This window comes from Euwallacea similis, chromosome 1 (genome assembly GCF_039881205.1).
Source record: "Euwallacea similis isolate ESF13 chromosome 1, ESF131.1, whole genome shotgun sequence".
Lineage (NCBI taxonomy): Eukaryota > Metazoa > Arthropoda > Insecta > Coleoptera > Curculionidae > Euwallacea > Euwallacea similis.
This window is the reverse complement of record NC_089609.1, coordinates 7,781,093-7,799,089: the sequence shown is the minus strand read 5'-3', so window position 1 is coordinate 7,799,089 and position 17,997 is coordinate 7,781,093. Positions and strand designations below refer to the sequence as shown.

Genomic DNA, 17,997 nt, shown 5'->3' with positions numbered 1-17,997 from the left:
TTTTTTGGTATTTATTGCAGATTAATTCCTGTTCAGGTTTTTGGACCTCTCATTTGTTGTAAAATATGTTGTTGAATTTATGCAACTTAATTTCGGAACACTGTACAGAGTGATCCAAATTCGAAGCGTATCATTAGGACCTTGAAAACTATAAGAGGTATGAGGTCATTTAAATTGGGGCAAAGTTGCATAAAAATTGCAAATACTTCTGGAGATATCCAGAAAAAAACGAAATTTTGCTATATTATTTTTATTTTTTCCTGGCTTTTTTTTTTATTTTTCAAAACTAATATCATTTCATTAATACTAATTTTTCGTCCTTACAAGATGACGTTGGAAATTTTAACTCCGACATTTTATCTTTGAACCACCATTATCAATTTAATTTCTTTAAATACGGATCTGGATTTTTTATCTTGTCTTTTACTACCTTTTGCCCTTCTAACAACCATGACTTAACAACCACTGAAAAAAGTAATAGATGTGATAAAAATTCTCTCTTAAGAAGTGCATATATCTGTCACTCTTCCACATCGTTTTTAGCATAAGTTTGTCTTCGTTGCAGTTTCTTCTACTCACGTAATGTTTTCAATTAATTTTAATATATGAAACGAATAATATAAATCATTTTTTATAAAATATAACAAACGGGTAAGACTTGTGAGTATTAAAAAAAACTCATATCTGGACAAGTAGTTGGTTATGAATTGAGTCCGTTCTCCTTTTTTCTTCAATAAGTGAACAATTGTCAAATTGTTTAAATTAAAATGAAATGTTCTCATCACTTGAAAAGCGTGATATGATAATAATTTATCACACTTTCAATAGAATTGCTCAATTATCTTCAGAGCGTTATTTGTAAGAATAAAAAACTTAAGAAGTGGTTAAAAATAATTAAATTTATGAATCTAATTAAATTATTTAAAATCGAACGGTAATAATTCAAAAATGTCCAATTTTGGTAAACAAATGCAAATTAATATGCTAAGGGGCTTCAAAAAAATGTAGTAATAATGAAGTGACAGTTGTTTTGAAATATCTCTTCAAATAAGGTCAGGAAAAAATAAAAATAATATAGCAAAATTTCGGTTTTTTCTGGGTATCTTCGGAAGTATTCGGAATTTTTCCCAGTTCACAGTGGCATTTTCTTAGGCACTAAACTTGTGTGTAACTTTGCCCCAATTTAATCTACCTCGTATCTCTTATAGCTTCCGAGATTTCAATGAAACGCCTCGAATTTGGTCCATCCTGTACAGTAGTTTATGAAATATTTGTAAAATTCCATACTTCTTTGACGCACTATATAGATATGGTTCTCGTGTAACTCAATATACCTTAAAAATTGTTCATCACCTGTAAATCAAGTATTACATCTTACGATGTAAGGATACTCCACAAGACCCCCTTTTGTCGCAGTAGTGTCCCTCTGGACACGTGCAAGTCGTGTAAACCCGAAACATACTGTCATCTCTTCCTGAACTAGTTTTTACCCTGAAACTGCTGGCAACTTTAAACGAACTCCTCGGTTTATGGCGAACATTATACCTCGTAAAATCGGAATTCCGATACTGGAGTCTAAGCCAATTTAGAAACAAATTTCCTTATAATTCGAAATATACGTATCTCCATCCATAATTCTAAATTTCAGTTTCCACATAAATCTATCAACTAAATGAAAAATAATGATATAGCTTTCACTCTGAAGAACTTTCAAGTTGCCCAAGTAAAAGCCCTTAATGTAATATAAAAGTTCTAAAAAGGTTTATGTTTAATGGCCCTAGGGTAGTTTTTATCTAACAGTATATGCAGTATTAACATTTTCAAGAAAGCTTTCACGGGAATTATTTTTGAAGCTCAGTCTGGGAACTATAAGATTCTTTACGTTCTTTGCGTTCTGGATATATTTTCAATATCTGGAAGCATATGCACTGCATTAAAAATCGTGCTAAACAAGATTAGACTTAAGATCAATCTCGTTACAGCAGATTCAAACATAGTGACTAGGCTGTTTAGCAATTTTTTTACGTTTTCACATTGATAACGAACGTTCCTTTGACCTCAATTATGTTTCACTTTTTTGCACAATTGCTTTAAAAAATTATTTTATTTCACTTGAGAACCAATACACACAAAGATTAAATTTGCAGTGCTCATAGAAAATTATGAAGAACAATGACACATTTCACTAGTTAAGAGTGCTTTTATGTTGTCCTTTATTATAGGGCCCTAATAGGATCCACTTGTTCATGGTGCCAGGCGTCCTTATACAAGATAATATACAGGGTGTAATTTAAGGACGTGGAAAAATTTCAAGGGATAATTCTTTGAGTGATTCTAAGACGAAAAGTTTATATGTATAAACATATGTCCGATAATACTTCGTTTTTAAGATACAGGGTGTCAAACGTAAAAAAACAATCGTTACATATTAAAAAAAACTCCTAAATAGCAAGAAGACATAAACTAATATGAAGTTGAAACTTGGTAACAATTTTTACTGTAATATAAAGGAATCTTTTAAAGTAGAAATTGTTTATGTCCTTTTGCTAGTAGCGTGCCCAGGCGTAACTCTGGAAATTTAAGAAAAATTAAACAAGAAAAATGCTTTATTAAAACTACACTTAAACAAATGGTACGCAATTTATTTCAGTAAACAATATTTAACAATAAGGAACACGAAACTTACAATACTTGCTGAAAATGTTCTTCAACTTCAATATAAGCATTAGCTCGTCGTAACATCGATTGCCGAACACGTTGAAATATTCCCGGCATATATCTTATTTGATTACTTGAATTCCGTATCTGTTGGATTAATTCTTCTTCGGTGTTAACCGGAGTTCTATAAACGCAGGTCTTTACATGTTCCCAAAGGAAAAAATCTGACGGATTTAAATCCGGTGACCTGGATGGCCATAACTGTGCATAATGCGCAAAAAAATATAAAAGTTTAAAAAAAGTCAGTAGTAAATAAATAACAATAATGACCATAAATAACGCTGCCAAATTTCAACAAAATCGGTTTAATACCCTGTATCTTGTAAACAAAGCACTACAGGAACTATGTTTATATATTTTTTTAATCTTAAAATCACTCAAAGAATCACCCTTTGATGTTTGACCACATACTTAAATAACCCTGCGTAAGATCAAATAAAAATGAGATGAAATGTTGATCACGATATGATGCTGATAAATATATAACTCCTGTTGCTCGTGCTTACGTGAGTTTTTTAGGTACAACACATCTTAATATATTCTCATTTATGTAGATGGTACAATTAATAAATGATTTGAGCTACGGACAAGAACCACTAAAAATTCTACCGCTGTAGAAATTAAATAAACTGCCATCTTTATGAGAATTGCTCACGGAACTTAAACTCTTTTGAAGTCGTAAACTTTCCAACTTTCCGTTCTCTCTATCTACTTGGCCTAAGAGAGATATTAATTGAAAAAATGTAAAAAATTCAGGGACAGTCAGGATATCGTTAGAATTTATATTTATTCGAGCACCGCTGAAAACTGTATCTGGCTTATTATATGAAACTCGGTTTCAAAGCGAATTGAAAAAGAGGAAATTTTTACGTAACACTGTCCCAAAATGCCTGAAGGTGGGAAATATATAAAATCCTAACCATTTTTCGCTCACATAAGCTCGAATGAATTTCCAGGTAGCCATTTCATTCAAAAATAAATCTGTTTTCCTTCCGTTCTTTGTGGAGATCTAAACGAAAGCTGCTTTGGATGCAAATCACTGCTTTTTATTAAAAACAGAAAAAAATTACTAATCATGACAGAAACAATGTTATCTTAAAACGTTAAAATGAAATTGGGTGAATTTTCGGAATATCAGAAGACGATATCTTGAAAATTTAAGTTTTTTTGTTCAATTTGGGTGAAATAATAGGGTGATAGGAACCACATTTTGTTTTCGTTTTAAACCTTTAGGGATGTTGAGAGTCAGGGGATGCTTTCGGCATTGGGTGAATATACGGTCTGACATAAGCGCGATAATATCTGCTCATTCAGATTACATATACGGGGGGGGGGGGGGGGGGGGGGGATGGCTCAACATGCAACGCAATTTTAAGAGGATATTCCTCAGTAAAAATAAGAAAACATTTTTAAGAAATCCATGTCTTATTGAAGTAATAAAAATTTCATAAATAAAATATATTTATAAAATACTGAATGTAACTGGTTTTCCCTGAAAATTATTATCTAATGGGCCTCAATATCCAATTCGGAACTTAATTTAGCTTTATGTTAGTTGTGTTGCCAATCAACAATTTCATCCTGACCGCAATACAGTGTAATCGATTGGTTTCAATTCTGTCTAATAATTATTCAAAACTAATTCTACTTTGTATTGTATTTTAGTTCACTCTAGCTAAGTTGTGTTATATAAGGCACCCATTTCAAAAGTTGCCACCTGCTAAAATACCTCAATAATACTTTGAAGGGGAGCGAATAATGGAATTACATTCTCCTCTGGAGGCAAAGTCCTACTTTTGTCACGAGGAAAATCTTCAGAAAAACAGCCGGCTTGGTGTTCTAGCGACCAGGTAGTGCGGGATTCGGCAAAGCCTCACCCACTCAAAACCTTAGGTTGAAAGAACTTTCTCCGAATCCAGAAGTGTCCCTGAGGGATATATCGTCAAAGTCGCAAAAGACTATCAGTAGGTACTGTTTACTACCCTCGTCTTCTGCTACTTGTTTCGTTGTAGCTATGGTTGCAAGTTCAGTCGACCCGTTCATCCTTATTTGACGTGATTTCAGAACATTAATGTCTGCTATGATGTTTCTGAACCTATTCAGCTTGTTTTGCTACTTTTGTCTCTGAGGACCTGACTGAATTTGAGGCATTTGCCTCAACCCACTCGTCACCATTTTCATTTTATTATTCCCGCTTAATAATATTTTTCATGTCTAGAATGGATAATAGGCCTAATTATGTGCTTGAAAGCTGTTGTCCGATGATTAAATTTTAGTTTTCATGGGGCTGTGGGCACAGTTTTGTGTATTTTAAAAACCCAATTGGAAAGCTGAAATTTAAACTCGGCTCAGTTGTATTGAAACTGGTGCTTCAATCACTTCATGCTCTCACGAACAAAATTAATTTGAAGTAGTATGTTATTCTTGCGGAATGAGTTCAAGTGCCACAGAGCTTTTGCTGGAGCTGCAATCATTGGGCCACAAATATTTCTTTTCACTGCTATGCTGTAACTGCTGGAGTGACTGCGAATGGTCACTTTAAGAGACGCTTAGGGTAAAAACATAATGAAGCATTGCACCTCGCCAAAAATTGAACATTGCCGCTGATTGACATAGTGAAGAAATTCACATCGCCGTTTATCGTAGTTCCTTTGTATAGTTTCTTACAAACATAGAGGTAATAAAAATGTCGTCTGATACAGATAGTGATTGTGACTCGTCAAATACCTTAATATGGTGGCTATTGGCGGGAAAGGAAGATAAAAGGTAATATATGCAAGCAGTAAATCAACAGTATACTACACTTAGTGAATACTTTCAATTATATCAGCAACTTAAAGGACGTCCTGATCGATAGTATGAATACTTAAGAATTACCCAGTCTATGATTAAATACATTTTGCATCTTATTAAACCAAGAATTGAAGGACATAGTATATGCCAACGTACATAAGCAGACCATCAGTGCGGAAGAAAAAATAATAGTGACACTCAGGTAGCAAGAGCGATTTTTCTTTCTTGCTATTTGGGGAAACAAAATATTTTGTTCTTTATTTTACGGCGATGTGAGGAGGCGAGGTGCGATGCTTAGAGTAGAAACATGATGAACTTGAACATGAAGCTTAGGATAAAAGCATAGTGAAGCATCGTTCCTCGTCCCACACATCGCCGTAAAATGAGGAATAAAACATTTTGTTTTTCAACGGCGAAGTGCTTGAAACTTGTTCTGTGATTGACTTAACATAAATAGAGCATAATTAATAATAGCTACCATATCAAGGTATTTGTCGAGCCACTATCTCTAAGTGAATCAGGCAACATTTTCACTACCTCTTTGTTCGGAAGAAACTATACAAATGAACTACGATAAGCGGCAATGCGAATTTTGTCACTATGTTAATCGGCGGTGATGTTAAATTTTTGACGAGATGCGATGCTTCATTATATTTTTATCCTTAGACTTGCTCAACTTGTGAAGCTACGGATGATACCGGAGTGAAGGTTTTGCGTCCAAAAATTTTAAATAACGCAAGACTTTTTAAGCCACAGCTGCCAACTATCGCTCCTAAATACACACAATCTGATAATTGAACTTTGAAGGTTAATACCTATAACTTCCAATCCATTAAAACCGAGGCCATTTTTTCCTTCCTCATATAAAAGCCATAAATTCACGCTCGACAAACTATTACAAAATTTATGGCTGTTTGCACGAGAATGGTTTCACTGGGCTTTCGAAGGGCTGTCGACAACTGAAGGTTCAAGTGTCCTTGTGAAATTCGATTTACATGTAAATTGTTTCGTTTGGAAACAAACAATTCGTATTTCTTGCTTTAAATTTTGTGCCAGTGGAGAGGGGGGTAAAGCCAATTTATACCAAGTTGTGGAATCGAAAGCTTCTCCCAAGGGCTTCTATGAGATCTGAAGTCGTAAATAGGGGTCAAACTCGAGAAAGGAAAATCAAGAAAGCATTAAATTTCACGTGGACTAGATAGGGTATTAATGCTCTCTCGCAGGTATTCCCTAAGGTTTACGTGTCCATAAAAATAAGAAAAAAGGTTAACTCGAAAGCCTTTTTATGTTTGCAATGGCCTGACATGGCAGTTACATCGTGTGCTCTGGTGAGGTTTAGGGGAAAATGGGAATTTATAGACCGCAATATCCTGTTAAATTCATTCGCTTGATACTCAATGTCCTTGCTTCTGGCGACACAGTAAATTTGTTAAGTTAATTAACCTTTAAAAACACATCTTTACTGCTGTCTTGTCAGTAATGCATTTCAGCCATTTCTAAAACTAATCCAACCTACTGTAACGTCAAAGCTGACCCAAATGTTAAATTAATGTGATGTTTTGGGTTAACTCCCTTGTAGTTAGGACCCAGTTTAGAGGGTAAAAAGCATTTTAATATTAATATTAAGGTTTTTGCGTGACTGCCCAGTAACTTTCTGGAAAGTTTTTAAGGGATGATAAGTCGGTTTTAACTGATAAAGCTGGAGGTGGATTGAGGACCTTTTGAGAATTATTTTTTTCTTCGAAATAGCACACTGCATAAATAAGTTTATTTGCTTTTATTTATCCACCCGCAAATACTTTATATTCCAGTCAGCGGTCACCTCATTGGTCATGCTTGTCGTGTAGTTTTCCGGTTTCTCTCCGAGTATGGGGTTGGTTATTGGTTTAGCGACAAAAGTCGCTATTATTTGAATTATACACGTGTAGATGAGCTTATTAGATGTTATTCCAATTTGTGAAAAATCCGTATTCGCCATGAAAAGCAGATGTTTGCCTCGTATAAATAATGGACGATTACAGTGGCCAAATTTGACAAATGAATTAGTTTTAATTTAGGAAATTTTTAATTCTATTACCCTACGAGCGTATAGCAAAGTCGTTTTCCTGCACAGGGTGGTCCACGTAAGATAATCCGCTGCCTTACTTCAAAAACGGAAAGGTTCAGAAAAAAAATTCATATAAAAATTATTCAGTTTTTCATGAATTCTTATTTTTTAACATTTTCAAAGCCACGGGGTAATCCCTAAAACTATGGAATGATAAAAATACATTTTTTAACTGGAGTACTCTATATTTTGTTTTGGATACTAATTTTGCTTCTAACAATGTGCGTTTTTTGTTATTACAAAATATGAAAAATTTTTAGCAATTTTTGAGAAATTGAATTAAAAAAAGGTCAAAGGAGAAATAAGCTTTTTAAAATTAGCTTAGAAACAAAGGGTTATTCTACTAAAATGTATTTTTAATTTTCAAGAAATTTTACACAGAATGTGAAAAAAATATCCAAACTTTTCGCATTTCAAGTGCCTCAAACTCGATTTTTTAAATAGAACACGGTATATTTCTTTTTGGTAATAAATTCTTCTTTTCATTCACTTTTAAATGATATATACATATGTATATGTCGGAGATTTATTAGTTTTTTTAGTTCTGTAAGTGTAATATTAGAAGAGACAATAAGATGTAGGGCAGGCTGACAGCCTTCTTAAGAAGAAGCATTGTCGAGCGAGGTCACTAATACCACGACGCTCTTAAGTGGCGATGTGTGCTAATTATTTGGGTGACACTAAACTATTGGTTCCTTTGTAATAGGGACTAGCAGGTACTTTTCCCACGGTTCTGAAGGACTCACCAGAACTGAGAAAGTTAAGACAACAGGGACAAAGAACAGGCAGTTAATAGATTGACAAGCAGAAGAGCGGTCGTGGGGTAGTGAATTCGCTAGTCTGTCTTTTCATTCTTTGACTTTTAAAGAGATACCTTTCCTATAAAATGGAAAACGCATCAAACGCTATTCCGACATATATGTATGTTATATATCTAAATTGAAAAGATCTAACATAATTAGCTCAATAATATTATTAATCACCATTTTTCTATTTAAACCACTAATTAAATATCTATTATTAAATTATATTTTCATCGAACATATCGAGTGTATAAATATATGTATAAATGTAATGTATATAGTTAAAGAAGAGAATTCTATAATTATAACTCAATTTAATGATGAATAGGTAATTAGTACTTTAAATGGAAAAAATGATTAGTAATAATATTATTCAGCTAAGTGTGTAAGATCTCTTCGATGTATATATATATATATATATATATCATTTCACAAGGAATTGAAACAAGAATTCATTTTCAAAAAAATACAGGGTGTTGCATTAAAAAATTTGAGTTTGAGGCACGTGAAATGTGAAAAGTTTGGATATTTTTTCACACCCTGTATAAAATTTCTGGAAAATTAAAAATATATTCTAGTTAAATCACCCTTTGCTTTTAAATTAACAAGTTTTCGAACGAATCAATTAATACTTTGTAAATTTATTGAGAATTTTTAGAAGCTTATTTTTCCTTTAATCTTTACTTTAAATTGAACTAACTCAAAAATTGTTAAACATTTTTCACATTTTATAATAATAAAAAACACTTATAATTACAAGCAGAATTAGTATCCGTAACAAAACATAGGGTATTCCATTTAAAAAAATGTATTTTTGTCATTCCACGGTCAAGACCACCCTGTTTTTTGAAATATAAATTTGAAAATGTAATATTAAAAAATAAAAATTCATGAAAAATTGAATAACTTTTGTATTAAACTTTTTTTCCTAAACCTTACGGTTTTTGATATAAACTAGTGGACCATCTTACGTGGACCACCCTGTACAAGTGCATTACAAATTTTTATCAGACCCGAAAATAAAGGGACGTGTGTCAAAAATTTTTTAGGGCTATTGCACAGTAACCATAGCATTTGACATGCGTGCGCTAATCGTTATCTTCCTAACATTTGTGCAAATTGATATTTTACCACACAACAAAACGTAAAATTTTAAAGAATATTTGAAAATCCAACACCTTCCATTTAGTTTAAACCAGAGATCATTGCCTTTACAGGTTATCGTTTTGCGAAATGAACTATTAAAACAGTTTCATTTTTATATTACTTTTTAAGTCTTGAATGCATCTTTTTCTGTTTAATATGTAAATTTCTAATCGCATTGAGAGTAAAGTCTGTTCATGCTATATTTGGATGTTTGACAAATTTGATTTGAAAACCAATGCAATAAGTAATAATTAGGCCGGATTTGAGGGCCTTTTTGGGATTCAGGAGTAATTAAAGAAATTGTTTCACTTAATATCCGACAATTTTTTGTCAGACCATAATACAGGGAAATCTCCATGGATCGTTTCCAGAGACCACCTTTCAAAACAATTCTGTGTCTCACTTTCTATAAAAGTTTCATATAGGTACCAACGACTGCCTGACGTCTGTAAGTCAAATTTTCCAGTACTGGGGATAATACAAAAGCTAAATAATATCATATAATTTTTTTTTATAGGAAATGTATTTCGTAACAGCCCTAATGACATAAAGCAACGAAAATGTGTGAGAATAAAGCCAGAGCTGGACGACCTAAATTACAACGATCGGAAAGAGTTTTCAGCGAATCCCACCTCACTTCCTGGGAACTATTTGTAAGGGATTCTCTGCTGACTTTAGCATGGCCCGAATTTCTGAACAGCGTTTCGAGGTATGTCGTAATTCTAAGGCACTAATTAAGATTTGGGTAAACACTAACTACCGAAATTGTCTTGCGGTGGAACAAAATACTATACAAAGTGTTTCATTTAAAGTGAAAAAAGCGATTATCTCCGAAACTAATTTTAAAATAAAAAAAGTTTGAAATAAACATTGCTTGTTATAAAAAGGGACGTCTAATGCACACAAGCAAATGTTTACTAAAGGTCATTTAAAGGACCTTTCAAGGCCAATTTTGTTTCCTTAAATACAACACCCATTTGTTTGCAAATTTGCAAATTGAGCTTAAACAATGAAGTATTTTCTTGTTTTTCTTCAATCGAATGTTTTATCTTAGGCTTGTTCGGGTCTAACATGGTTGTTTCGCTTTAGGTGTCCTTACATTATGTGAAATACGGTCATACCCGGTTAATTCCCGGTGCCGATTAGTCTACTCACCGTATAACCGCACCTCCGAAAAGTTTTGTAATTCCCGATAACTACTATATGAAGTACAGAAATTATGGTAATGTAATTTAACCCTCTTACAAGTGAATATTACAACTCATTACCGTTTCAATTAAAAATATGTAGTACTTATTATTCTGCTATTAATTATAGCGTGAATGCCGAAATTATTTCTTTCTTGACGCTAAACAACCTATTGGGTTTCAAGAAAATTTCAAATTCAACCAATCACAACAGTACTACACTGATAAAACCCTCTCCAGTTTTTCCTAAAAACTCAGAGCGATAAGACCGCCCTTAGATTTTTTAGACCCCAACTGACTCGTATATTTTAGAATAATTCTATTAAATTACATTGTCCGATAACATGTAACTTATCTTAATATGCATATATTTATGGCTACCGGTGGCGAAAATAGCATGCAACCATCCTCGCTAAAACTCGCCCAAAAAACCACATTTAATATCTAGGAGCTGTTTTATAGCTGTTAAATGTTAGCAAAAGTTGTAGCAAAAGGTGTTTAATCACCGTGAAACTACCGTCACTAGTTGGATTAGAAATGTTCTCGAAATTTTATTCGTAATTAATGCAATAAGTAAAATAATCTTGTCATATACCCCAAGACCTTTTGCTTTATGAGGTTTTTTTTTGCTTTTAAGCGATTGATTTTAACTGAACAATTTTTAAGAAAAATTCTCTGAACCTGTGATCTCAGAGTTTTATCGTTGAATTTTTCGTCTCCATCATTTTCCAAATAAAAGTTTGCAAAAAATACCTGCGCAGATTTTGTCCCATAATTAAAGTCTCAGAATATAACTTACGGTTGTTTTTTCCATTAATTGCGCGTATATTCGAATGAAAATCAACTCTTATTATTTGCATTTTAAAGCGAATTAAGGTCGTTATAGCCTAATACCCAGCCTCACGTTTCTATGTAAAATACATCCCTCGGTAATGGTTGTACTTCTAAGCTAAAATCTGCGGCAACTTGTATAAAATTCCAATATTATCTTGAGAACGGGCCCTGCAAACGAGAGGAGACAAAAAAGAAATTAAGGAAGATGCGGCCTTGAATTATTTAAAATCCCCCAAATATTGGTTGAAGTAAAGTTTAATAATGAAATGAGAGTGTTTGTTATTCTGTAATTTAACGTTGGTTATTTTAAAATGGACGATTTTAATAAGGTGCAAGAATTAGGTGCACAAACTGGAGAATATCAAACAATGATCCAATTAGAGAGAATGAGGAACGTCTAACAGAGATAATGAAGCTGTAAGTTTCAACGATGTAAGTGAATTCATGTTTAAAATAGTACTTGGTAATATGCACCTTGAAGTTAAGCAAAACTGGACCTTAAATTTCCATTTGAAATGACAAATCTGACATTCTGTCTGGTCCTGACAAATTTGTTTATGTAATTCGAAACAATTGTGACTACTTTAACATATTGCTTCCAGTGTCAGAATGAGCTACATTACAGTACTACTATAATATTTTTTCTGTTGTATTGGCTACAATAATTGATGTATACAATGAGTTTCAGGTTTTAATGCAAAAACTTTAATCACGTATTCTAACAAAAATTTGTGCATTAAAACATGAAACATCCTGTATAATTTAAATGGCAAATTTAAAAAACGGCATCCAACATCGTCAAAATTTTTTCGAATTCTTATTTTACTTTTTTGACAATCTGAAAATTTCGTCATGTTTTAATTGTTTGACGTCAAAAGACAGTGTACACCGGTGTCCCCAAAGATCATATTGCAAATCACAGGGTGTAAAGAGGACGTCCAAATAACGTTGGTAAATACATATTTCATATAAAACGAGCCGGACTCATGATTTTTTTTCGACTAATTTCATGAAGATTGATTCGAATCTGTGCAACCGAATTTTCGCTACTCTCTCTAACTGTATTTTCCTTATCTTAATTAGCCAGCTTGCAAAATTTTTATTAATCTTGCCAAGTCATTACATAAAATTTTCACGACTGAAATCAAGTTTAAAACAAAACCATCAGCCCTGATATTAATTATTCTTCCGCTTTTGTGCTTACTAGTGCAGAAGCACATTCCATAAAAGACCTGATGGAGTCGGGCTTCCCATGCGCCATGTTTGTAACATTTTTAATAAACCCAACAAGACGCTGTTTGATCTAGATCAGTTCACTTCGACAATACGGGCGAGTTTGATTGGATTATCTGTTGTACGTAATATGTGAATGTGCTTAAGTACAGTGGTACAGTTGTTTCAAGTTCGAGTAATGTATAGTACCATTTGACATTTTTTAACAGTGCAAAAATGTTATTCTGAAACTGAGATCACTAAAGGTTTTGATTATCATCTAGGAACTTCATCAAAAAATTAAAAACTACAGGGTGTCAATTTGAAAATTTCTCACCCCTGTTATATCGAAACGGAATACATTTTTAAAAAATCACCGGAGCATGTTGATTTTCTTATTGAGGGAGAACATTTTTTATGTAAAATTGACTACGCCTCTTATAACCCTCTACCCTGAAAAGCCAACCTCTCAAATATCTTAAATGGTAAAGGAGGTTAAGTAATACATCACGTTAAAGGGCTTTTCATTTTCTACATTTTGGTACTTCATTTTTTACATATGAATGTTTCATTATTAAGTTAGGCGTCTTTTATTATTCTAAATTCATTTTTGCTATTAGTGCTTTTTGATAGCGTTGAAACTAAGATTTTTTTATTCAAACATATCTTATAATTAGGAATTTGTTGTAATAAACTTCTACATGGCCGTTTTACATTATAAAACAAATAATTTTTCTTATTCTTAAAAAAAAAACATTCAGAATTGACGTTTCTATTTTTAACACTATTAGTTTATTAGATGTTCGAACTATTCTCCATTATTTTCCAAACAATAATAAAGACTATTTTGAAACTCTTTTCTGATATTTTCAAATACCGCTTCTGCAAAGCCATGCTTGCCTTTAGGATTCTTCATTTCAATTCCTCAATGTTATCAAGCTAGGTTTTGTAAATAACCGATTTTATGTGCGCTCGTAAAAGATAATCTAAAGGCGTTAAGTCTGATGATCTTCCAAACCATTCTGTCAGTCCCCTTCTACCAATCCATTTTTCGGGAAATCTGTTATCCAACCTTTTTCGCTCTAGGCGAAAATAATGCAATATAGCTTCATCTTGCTGAAAATGCATTTGGTGTTCTTGCAATATGTTTCCACTAACTTGATATTCCAAATGAGTTATTATGAAAGGATCAATTACGTTTTCAAGTAAGTTTTAGTCCAGCTCTCCAGCTAAGTTTTCCTCAATAAACAAAGCTCCTATAACGGCATTTCCGAGAATACCAACTCAAACATAGATTTTTTTTGGGCACTGTGTAGCACCCTGTCTAACAACATGGGGACTTTCGTTATTCCAACATAGGCAGTTTTATTTATTGACCCGATCATTAAGAAAAAGGTGCATTTATCACTGAAGCAAATGTTTGTTAAAAAAATTTGGTTATTACTAATCAAGTTGGACATGGTGTCGGAAAACTTGATTCTTCTATCAGAGTCGTCGTTATAAAGTTTCTATAGAATTTGAATTTTGTAAGGATGAAATTTATTTAATTTCACTGCTTTTCGTACAGTTTCATGGGCATTCCAGTTTGACGTGCGACCGTACGCAGTAAATTGCTGGATTCGGCAACGAAGGTTTCCAGAATCTCTATCTGAACAGTTTTATTTATAACACGCTGAATAGCCCTTTTTTTGTTTTCAATTGAACCGATTTTAGTAAAAAATTATTGAAATGGGTTCAATTGCAAACAAAAAAATAGCTGTTCGCCGGTTCAAGTTCAGCACATAACAAAAAAAAATTAATAAGTCCAAAACTTGTCTATGATTCACATTAGAATTAAGATTTCCAGCATTAAACATTTTCACCATTCTTCTTACGCATCTTCCTTCCTACCCATAAATAAAAATAACCTCAGTTCTTTGCTGAATTGCGTATATCATTTTTAAAATTGGTTACGATAAAACAAGAATTATCACAAGGAATTTTAATTCTCTAATTTAAATACTGAATAACATCGACCAGTACCAGGTAAATAAATAATATTTTCCATGCAAGATAATATCAAAATTTAACGAAAAATCATTCCATTACAAACAAAAGTAAACAAAAAAAATTATATTCTACATGTTTCTTTTCGAGGACCTATGAAATTTATTAAATTGGCAAATGTTTGCTTCAGTAATTAATGCATCTTTTTTTTTGATGGTTAGGAAATTGATTAATTACAACAATTTCCTAATTATAAGACAAGTTGGAATAAAAAAATCTTAATTTCAACATTATCAAAACAATAATAGGAAAAATTAATTTAGAATGATCAAAGACACTTAACTTGATAATGCCACAATCAAATGTATCAAATGACAAGAGCCCTTTAAAGTAATGTATTACTTAGCCCCCTTCACCATTTAAAATATTTGAGAGTGTGACTCTAGGGTGTAGAGGGTTAAAAGATATACAGTGAATTCTACATAAAAATTGTTTTCCCTCTATAACAAAATCGACGTGTTCTGGCCATTTTTGAAAAATCTATCCCGTTTTGAGGTAATAGGGTTAGAAAACTTTCAAAATGACACCTTGTATATGTACCTACTGCTTTTGGGAAAGCGGCGTGTCATGGGAAAATTCCTATGTAATATTGATAGCAACGGTTGTTTCCAGTTACTTCAACATTTTACTGAAGGAAGATTTATAATGAATGATACAAGGAATTTGACGAGTTTTTGAAAGTGTTCAATAAAGATGCGTGATACCATTGTCCAACAATGGTTTAACCAATTGCCTGTGAGGTTGTTTTTGACGTCTTAAAAGTTCATTTTTCCATTAATAGTTCAAAAAATGGCACCATTTTTGAGCAAGTTGAATGGCTGTGAAGTGCGTTTTATTGGATCTCTTCTAAAACTGGTTAATAATCATAAATATACATTTACCCTGGTAATAAATATCACTCTTAGTATACGAGTCATATTTTTGTATTTTTTATTTAATTTTTCTATAATTTAAGTAAGTTTACTTTAATTTTGTCAAATTTAGCAATAACAAAATCGTATACAGAATGTCTCACATAAAAATGAACAATATGGTGATTCTAGCGACGACAGAAATGCAAACTCCAGTAAATTCGAAGCTGCCTAATTTAGTACCTACTAAAATGCAGTTTCAAAATTTTAAAAATTTTAATTCCATAAAAAAAATGGAATTTTGATAGAAGATTTCTACTTTTTACCGTCTTTGTGCAAAAAAAGATTCACTTGAACGTAGTCAGCCACTTCATCATTGGGATCTGTGTTTTCTACAATGTGGTACCAACATAGTTAAAATCTGACGTTTAGAATTTGAATTCAGCATCACATTACGTTATATAATTTTATTACTGTTGGAAAGAAATCTACTCAAACAATATGGAATGAAATATAATAGTGTCGAAGAATATTAACAATTTTTCAAATGATTTACTTAAATTAAAACCTCAATAAAAACGTAATTTTTCTGTGATATTTTAACTAAAATGGTACAATTGTCATGCGGTTTTTGAAAGCTGCAGAAAATTTTGGTGTAGATTGGTATAATAATTTTGGTTAAAAAAATCATCGTTCTCTTCGTTCTTGTAATTTTAAATATTACATGAATTCGGAGAGAATTTAGTATTAGTAAGCTCCTGCCCCTTATCGCCTTTTTTATTTTGTAAAACTCTCGTCCCTCGTCGGTTTATATACAGGGTGGCGCACTTCACCTCCCGTCTCCTATAGCTCGGTTATCATTGACAGTAAGATTTCGATATTTTGTATACTTTACCTGTGTCTTAGGACGTACTCCAGGAAAATATTTCTAATTATACAGGGTGTCCCAAAAAAGTGTGACGATACCGAACTTTTTTTTTTAATGGAACACCCTATTTTTTTTCACATTTAAATGCTTTCTATGATTGTCTACATATTCCTAAAATTTTGTTGAGATCAGTTAAATAATATCAGCGAAAAAAATTAAAAACTGAAAAAAATTACATTTGCGCCTCTAGCTTGAAAAAATAATAAAAAATAGAGATAATGTCTATGTAAAGAAACTATTCAAGATGCTTATTAAGCATGGTTTAATAGTTTTATTAAAATAGTTTCGATGATCGATATTGTACAGGGTCTCCAAAATTTAGCGTCACATTTTTCAAATTTAAAAGTGTTTTATTTTTCTTATTTTAAATTGGAACCCCCGTATATTTTAATTTAGTTCGATGCAAAATTCAAAAACAAACATTTTTCGAATTACATGTCTGTCGCAATTCTTAACACTTCCAGACTTGTTCGCGGAAAACCATTCCAATAGTAATTAAATTGATTAAAAAACTACGGTTGCTATGACAAACGAATTATTTATAGGACTTATTTTATAATTACAATTATCTTACAACCATTACAATATTATACATTTACATTATTACATTACAATATTTTTTGGGGCAACTATGGTTTATTATGGTTTTATGATTTTCGACTATTAAGACGTGTCTCCATCAAGTTGTCGACCACACGGTCTTTTTTATTAATTTTTATAAAATTTTAATTAAATTATATAATTTAGTTTTGGTGGAGACACGTCATTAGTTGTGCTGCCAATCATTTTGAAATAGAATATAGTTAGTTACTTTTTCATAATAATGTTTATGATGATGTTATTCAATAATTTGTTTGTTTGTTTTGTTCAAACAAAAAAAATTGGAAATTTCATGGATAGAAGATATTTTTTAATTTTTCGAGCGACGGCGAACCGACACAGATGTTTTACGATGACTCTAACGATAGGGACTTATTTATGAAAATTTGCGATGTGCTACTAGGAACTGCAAAATATATTGCAATCTCATTGCAAGACGTTGGTCTCCACTAGATCATATATTTCATTGCCGCGTTTGCTGAATGGAATAATGGAAATTTTAAAAGGATCCTTTTTTGAACATATGCATGTTAAAATAAGAAAAGTAGTGTACACAGGGTGTCTGGATACTCCGTGTACAACGCTCTATCAGATATAGTACAACTCATAATAAGTCGATTTAACAAGACTTGCCTTAGTACAAAAGTTGATAATAACGGAGCTACAGGGTGTCAAAGTTGAAAAAGGAAATCAGATTTTCTTTAATATCTTTTGACTTCTTCAAACTAATTTCACGAAATTTTGTATTCAACGGTTTTTTGGGATGAGAAAT

The 17,997-nt window shown here is 32.3% G+C and overlaps 1 protein-coding gene across 1 annotated transcript in view; it reads left to right on the top strand.

Annotated features, from left to right (window-relative positions):
• The window catches only part of LOC136407988 (GTPase-activating Rap/Ran-GAP domain-like protein 3), an 83,991-nt gene that overhangs the window by 7,808 nt on the left and 58,186 nt on the right, over positions 1-17,997 (top strand). Inside the window, exon 2 of the mRNA XM_066388653.1 lies at positions 10,085-10,276. Within this exon, the coding sequence (XP_066244750.1) occupies positions 10,128-10,276 (149 nt within the window). The 5' untranslated portion in view covers positions 10,085-10,127. The remainder of the gene's footprint in view (positions 1-10,084; positions 10,277-17,997) is intronic.